The 6,811-nt window shown below is 33.7% G+C and overlaps 1 protein-coding gene across 1 annotated transcript; it reads right to left on the bottom strand.

The window, feature by feature from the left end:
* Positions 1–393: 393 nt before the first annotated feature.
* Positions 394–5,946, bottom strand: LOC103493013 (diacylglycerol kinase 7-like). Its single transcript, XM_008453630.3, has 12 exons — positions 5,292–5,946; positions 4,977–5,099; positions 4,734–4,871; positions 4,558–4,643; positions 4,321–4,408; positions 3,993–4,068; positions 3,074–3,156; positions 2,595–2,665; positions 2,356–2,433; positions 1,545–1,632; positions 1,028–1,144; positions 394–911 (listed from the first exon to the last, which is right to left on the bottom strand). Exons 1-12 carry the CDS (start codon positions 5,664–5,666, stop codon positions 753–755), a joined length of 1,482 nt encoding a protein of 493 aa, XP_008451852.1. The 5' UTR covers positions 5,667–5,946; the 3' UTR covers positions 394–752.
* Between the last annotated feature and the right edge of the window lie 865 nt (positions 5,947–6,811).

Here is a 6,811-nt window from a genome sequence, read left to right as displayed (position 1 = left end):
AACATGTCGATACAATCACAATGTACTATAACACAATGTTGCTCTAAAAAGACAAATCGACCAACCTTAATAGAATATAATGTTGAATTTTGCATCATCTTAGGATTTGGAAAATTTCTCACATAATACCCATTTGTTATTATTTACATCTTAATTTATTTATTTATTTATTTTTATTTTTTAACTTTGTTTTATGTACTCTCAAAATATTCACTTTAGTCCTTATGCTTTCAACACTTTAGTTCATTTAATTCATGTATTTCTAACAAATTATCATATAAAAAGATTATGTATAAAAGAATAGGTAGGAAACACCCAAAAAGACAGAGTTAAGATGATAGGATATGGATCATTAATTAGAATTCTGTTTTCAGTTGCATTTTACAAGAAATGTTCTCATAAATTGGGAGCTTCCCAAATGAATTAATGTCACAGAAATACAAAGTTACAAACAATAAATACCGTTTTGAGGCTTTCGCCACTCTCACAAACTCATTTTCAGTTCAGCTAACAAGAACAAGAACAAGATGTTCTTCCCTTCGAATGAATCCGAAACACCAAACTCTCCTCCCCACACCTAAAAACTTACTTCCACAATATAAAAATTAAAATAAAAAAAAAAAGAAAAAAGAAAAAAAAATTTACATTCCTTTGAAAGGAAGATCCAACGACACAGATTACTTACATTAATGGTTAATCCTAACAGTAAGAAATTGCCAGTATCATCAACAATGTGTAGCTTATCTCTCTAATTATTCTCCGCTGATCATGAGTGATTGACAAGGTACCCTCTTGATTTCAACAAAAGTCGAAAACTCATTGCTCATCGGTTGCTTCCATGGTTCTCCATCCATCTGCAAAAATGCGTCTTTCCATTCTCCACCTCGAAGCTCAAATCGAATCGCTGCAGCCTGCCAAAAGAGTTTATTACCAATGTTATTCAATTTGCATCCATTCCCTTTCTTTAAACTTGAATCCAAATAATGCTTCAAGAATGACATGCAGTCATCAAACATGTTTGAATTACCTGAACTATATGTTTAGCTGAGATGAGTTCTCCCATAACAAGTGATGCATGCCATCCTTGTTTTAGACCAAAAACTTCTAAAAGACCATCATCAACCTGTGCCTCTACAAATCCTCTCTAAAAATAAAATGAAAATGTTAAAGGTAAGTATTCTTTTTCTAGAAGATGTAAGCTTAATTTTCAATTAGGAATTTGAAGGTAGAAAGAGTATATGGCAGGTTATGGTAGGATACAATATAACAATTCCATATACAGTTGGAACTACTAAAACTTCTTTTTTACTCCACTTTCTTACAAAAGCAATCTCAACAAGGAATATGATTCCAAAATGAAAATCCAGGTTAGCTCCCATTCCTTAGGGTTGCAATAAAAAGGGCCAAGCCATATGCAGAAATTATCTCTTGTTTAGAGTCAAAGTGGAATTGAGCTAGAAAGTAGAATTTAATGAAAAAGGAATTAGAAAGAAAAAAAAACCCTATTGTGTGCTCTGTAAAGGGAAAAGAATGGAACTATGTACCTTTTCCATGTACTCTGGCGTAAGATTTCCCCATGGATGCCTGCCACTACCATAGTTGTTGAGATTCAAAGCAACAAGAGATCTCACACTGCAGGAAATGATTAACACAATAAGATAAATGCCTAAAGTTAGGAAGCAAATATCGGCTCCCCTCAAATTCAAACTTAGGCTTGTTTCATGACCATTTCCAAAATTTTTCTTTTGTTATTACTTTTCACCAATGGTTTAAAAAACCACACCAAATTCTAAGAACTAAAAAAAGTACAGAAAAACTTGTTTTCACTTTTAAAATTTGGTTAAGAAATCAACCATTGTACTTAAGAAAAATACAAATCATTGTAAGAAACGGAGAGGAAATAGGCTTAATTTTCAAAAACTTAAAAAATGATTACCAAACGGGTCTTAATTAACACTTCAATGGCAACATATTGGGTGTTGGCTAGTGAAAACATATTCCTATACTGAAAAACACTTCAAACCGTTGCATGAAGGATTCTACCTGGGAATCCCCCTTTTCTCATAGCCAGATAAAAACGCTGAAAAATTTTAGGGTTATACTTTTAATATCTGCTAAAGGTTCAGCTTGTTTTAGCTGTTAGTTTTAGTTTGATATTTAGATACTCCTAGCTTCTGCTGTTGCAACCATTAGGCTGCCATATAGCACTATCCACTTAATCATACTACCGTATTCCTTTCAAAGCAACAGTTCAATAAACGTAATTCTGTTTATTTCATCGATATCATAGTGAAAGTGGGAGCTAAAAATTACAATTGTAAATACAAATTAAGAAAGGAAAAGAGCGAATGATACCTCGAGGGAATTAAAATCTGCTCCCAATCTGAGCAATTGACCTTTTTGACATGCATCCTTAAGATGTTTTTAAGGCCCCTACAACCAGAAAATTGTATTAGAAAATCTGATTCGCAAATTTAAATTTCAGTGTTCTTGCTTTCTATATTTTAGAACTCTTATTCAAATCACAAAGTAACAATCCTAAAAGCATTTTTCAGGCTTATGGAAACTTTTTATAGGGAAAGAGAATGTCTAACCTTAAACCCGGATCACTAGAGCAAGGCGTGAAGAACCAGCCCTGACCACAACTATAGCCGGAATAAATCAACTGTAATAGGAGATTGAAATCAGTTAAACACATCCTTACATTTCTATAAACATCATTGAACATTTAAAATGTCAACCTAAAAAATTTCCTAATATCTTCTTTAAGGAACTCAACTATAAATCTCCATCAAGCCCTGGTGCTTTTATCATTCCCCTAACTTTTCATAAATTTTGTGTCCTCAAAAGATTTTTCCAGCTTGGAGAACAGATAAAGAATATCCTCTCCTTACCACTTCATCCCAAAGAAATAAAGGATCAAAACCCCTCCCAAGTTCTCCAAGAGACTCCACCTCCTCCACTCAATATCTTGACTTTGGAGGTTAAAGTTGAGGAAGAACTGACTAATACAGACGGGAATAGAAGCATGTAATAGTAAAAATGAAGGGACAAAATTATTAACTAGACGAACCTTGTTCGCAATTGGACCTTGTGCAAGGTAAGGTTTTTCATTACGTAGATTGTGGAAGCCATAAGCCACCTGAGCATCCATTCCTGCATGATCAAAATAAATAAATAAACCTACATCAACAGAAAATGCTTTTTTTTTTTAATTTCCAGACCACATTAGTACAAAACTGCATTTTGATACCAACCAAATTTGTCAAAGCATATTATCTTTAGAGGTACGACTCTTAAAGCTAAAAGTTTAACAATTGTTGCATGAGCCAATTTTAGACACAAGACACTTCGGTGACAGTATAATAGATAGTCTAGTAGAATGCTAGGTGCTTGCCGAAAAAAGAAATATAGAAACAAGGATGACTTTAATACTGTACAACTTTAGAACACACACAAAAGTTGTGCCATTACCTAAGAAAAGACAACCTCAATTCTTCTTTTAAACCTATTAACTATTGACTATAAACGATGCAGACAATTAACAAAACTCAAGAAATGTTGAAGACTAAATATGTATACAAAAATTTGTATCTTTTTCAAAAAAAAAATATGTATACAAAAATGGTCCAGACTAACCATAGGCTTCATCATATAAAAAGAAGAGTAATAATGGATACGTAATCCTGCACATGTTTAAGCTCAGAAAGAACTTTCCTATAGCTACTTAAAAGTACGTTTCTGCCTGAAAACCTCTTTTAACATTGACATAAAATCAAGTTCTGCCATACACTAGAATCAATTTGCATACGAAGCCATTAATATTGACATTTAAATAATTAGACAAATAAATGCATTGCCCTTCAAATTTTTATGTATAAATACCTAATGTTTCTTCAAGGTCTATCTTTGATGAGTGTAATTGACTCGAGTCATAAAAGTACACATCCCTTAGAGTATGCACAATGCTTAAATCAAAATGCCTAATATACCTATGCTGAAGTAATTATAAAATACTCCTTCGTGGCAGCTTGCTTTCTCTGATAATGCTTCCTCAATTTCCAAGCTCTGTGGCCACAAAAAAGAAACTTCTACCATTGAAATACAAAATCTTTGTTGTAAAGATTAGTTCGTAAGAAAGAGTCGAGCATTTTAAAGATTAAAACTAATATTCTTGCTAGCACCTCTAAACGTACAATGAGAAACAGAAAGAAAGATGAAATATATCAAAGTGAAATGTTTATTAATAAGACAAAGAGCAGATCCAAAATATGTTCAGCTAGACTATAAAAGTATTGCTAAGTAATAGAATGCACAAACCTCATCAAGAGCAAGCTCTTCTGTAGGTTTCATGCAATGTGGTAACTGCACATTTTCTCCTGATGGTGTAGAAAGAAAAACATGCCAACTGCATCACAATATTCATACGTATGAGAAGCAATAAACGGTTAACTGATGCTTGCACAGACACAAAGCACTCAAAAGTGCACTATCAAAGCATTCAAATATACAAAACAAAAAAAAACTGAGAAAACAGTTCCAAATTATCCCACTAACCTATCCAATTTGCGAATCTGACCGGTGGTTGCCCTGTCCAGGGATCTCTTGATGGCTGACTTCCAAGCAAAAGGAAAAGAACCACCCTGAAAATAGCATTCAATCCTAACGCTCAAGAAATTATGATATTTGTATATATATATATGTTCAAACTTTCATGAGAAAGGAGAACTCACCCAGCCAAAGGTTCTGGACAAGTCGTTGCCAGTACCAAGAGGAATTACTCCTACTGGGGGAACAGGCCGCCTGTCCTTTTTCTCAAGTTCTAATAGACAACCAAGTACCCAACCTACAGTACCATCACCTCCAGCAACCTGTTCCATAATCAAATCGAAAATCACGTATAACCAAAATCCCTTTAGGAAAAATTCCTATAACCAAAATACATATAACTACACGTCTATTTACTTTAATCATACCATGACCCTAATCTTCTGTCGAACATCTTTAGCACAAGCATCACCAAGTTCAGCCAATAACTCAAGGCATCCCAATCCATATCTAACAAATTCATGAGGCTTCACATCAGTTAAGTCAAAAACCTGCACAAAATTTACCATCTTTTAGAAGGAAGAAACTGTGCATATACATATTCTATTACTATTTTTTTCATAAAGAACAATGCAATACGCAATTTGAACTCCAAAATTCTAATTCAAGTTAACAGTAAATATGACAGTATTTTAATAACTAGTCATGGACAATTCAAAAAGATATAAGAAATTCTATAAAACCTGTTCTTCGCTAATTAACATCTGGAGTCTGTCCTTAAGCAAGCGGCCATGGCGACCACCACTCCGTGGATTAATAAACACCACCATGGGTGACTCCGGAGGTTCCTCGGTACTCTCGGGTACAAAGGTTGAGGCAGAGAGAGAATCAAGCCTAGTACCAGGTAACCGGCTTTCTCCAGCGCTAGGGTCCTGCAGCCGGATGGAATCTCTCATAGCAAAACGAAGGTACTGCGGCATCTGAAGCTTCTTCCGCAAATCCTCCTTGTCAATTCTTAACCCTGTCAATCCACATCCTTTGAAAGACTCAATCATGGAAGATCGAGCCGCGATTCGAGTTGTTGAATCGCCTCCGCCTCTCGACGTTGGCGAGTCCATTAGTTTTAGTTTTTAGAGGAGAATGTTCAAATGTCCGGGGGTGAGATGTAATACGGTGGAGAAGTGGGGGATCGAGTAGTGAAGAAAAATCAAATAAAAAACATTCCGGGGAAGTCAGAGGAGTTGGGAGAGAGGAGAGATAGAGAAAGAGAAAGAGAGAGGAAAGGGGAGATGATTGGGGGCCGGCATTTGATTGGTGAGAATATTTCAATTATAAAAACACCATTGACGGCGGGAAGCTCCGGTGGGATTGACGATTTTGTTTTTCTTTTACTTTTGGGTTCTTTGAAAGTCCGGCGTGGGAATGATGAAGACAGTTATACCCTTCGAGAAAGGGGTTTATTTACATTTATGTCCTCGAAGTGTGTTGGTGGGGACGTGTTGTAGACGCGGCTTTTTATTCTTCTTTCAGCTCTTTTTCGTTATATTTGTTTTGGATTTTTTAATTCAATATGTTCTTTCCTAACTATTTGCTTTAATAAATAAATAATCAGCTTATCATAAACACCTTTCCATTTCTTTTTGTTTTGTTTTCTAATTTGTATTGAGCTTTATTCTTTTTTTTTGAAATTGTCAAATAAATAAATAATGTTCAATTTCAATCTATAAAAAAATGTAATAGAGCCGATTTTAATTTCAAATTAACAAAAATGACTTATTCAAAATGGAGGTTGGAATGAAAATAAAAATATTGTAATAAGAAAAAAAAATGCAAAAAATCAAAAATCAAACCAAATAAAACCAATCTGTTTTTTTACGGATGTTTTTGTTTATTAAGATATGCTTAAGTTGATTGTAATTGTCATGATCTTTCTCTTTAAAGTTCATAATTTCAAACTCTCATCTTCTAGTTGCTGCACTAAAAGCTTTTTTGTGTGTTTTAGGATTTAGCTAATAACTCAAATATTGTACTTAATAGATGCAAATCAATTTAATAATAAATTGAAAGAAAATACGCCAATGATATTTTTCACAAACCAAAAACAAAAAACGAATTTTTTTAATAAATATATTAAAAAAAAAAACCAAGTTAAGTTAATATTTAATCATTCCTATCTTAAAATAAGTCAAAGGAACATCTCCAAAGTTTAGAAAATTAGAATATAAGAGCACTACACAAAATTGAACTCAATTGTTGTGTATAT

The sequence above is a fragment of the Cucumis melo genome, chromosome 5 (assembly GCF_025177605.1).
Source record: "Cucumis melo cultivar AY chromosome 5, USDA_Cmelo_AY_1.0, whole genome shotgun sequence".
Lineage (NCBI taxonomy): Eukaryota > Viridiplantae > Streptophyta > Magnoliopsida > Cucurbitales > Cucurbitaceae > Cucumis > Cucumis melo.
The sequence above is the reverse complement of the archived record's forward strand: the minus strand, read 5'-3'. Positions and strand labels throughout refer to the sequence as shown.

Bases quoted from the DNA above. Each gene is read 5' to 3' on its own strand.
- LOC103493013 (XM_008453630.3), bottom strand. From the start codon at position 5,666: ATGGACTCGCCAACGTCGAGAGGCGGAGGCGATTCAACAACTCGAATC. The intron at 4,069-4,320 runs GTTTGTGCATTC...TTGTGGCCACAG, and splicing joins AAGAGCTTGCTCTTGATGAG to AGCTTGGAAATTGAGGAAGC. The intron at 1,145-1,544 runs GTACATAGTTCC...TTTTATTTTTAG, and splicing joins CGCCAGAGTACATGGAAAAG to AGAGGATTTGTAGAGGCACA.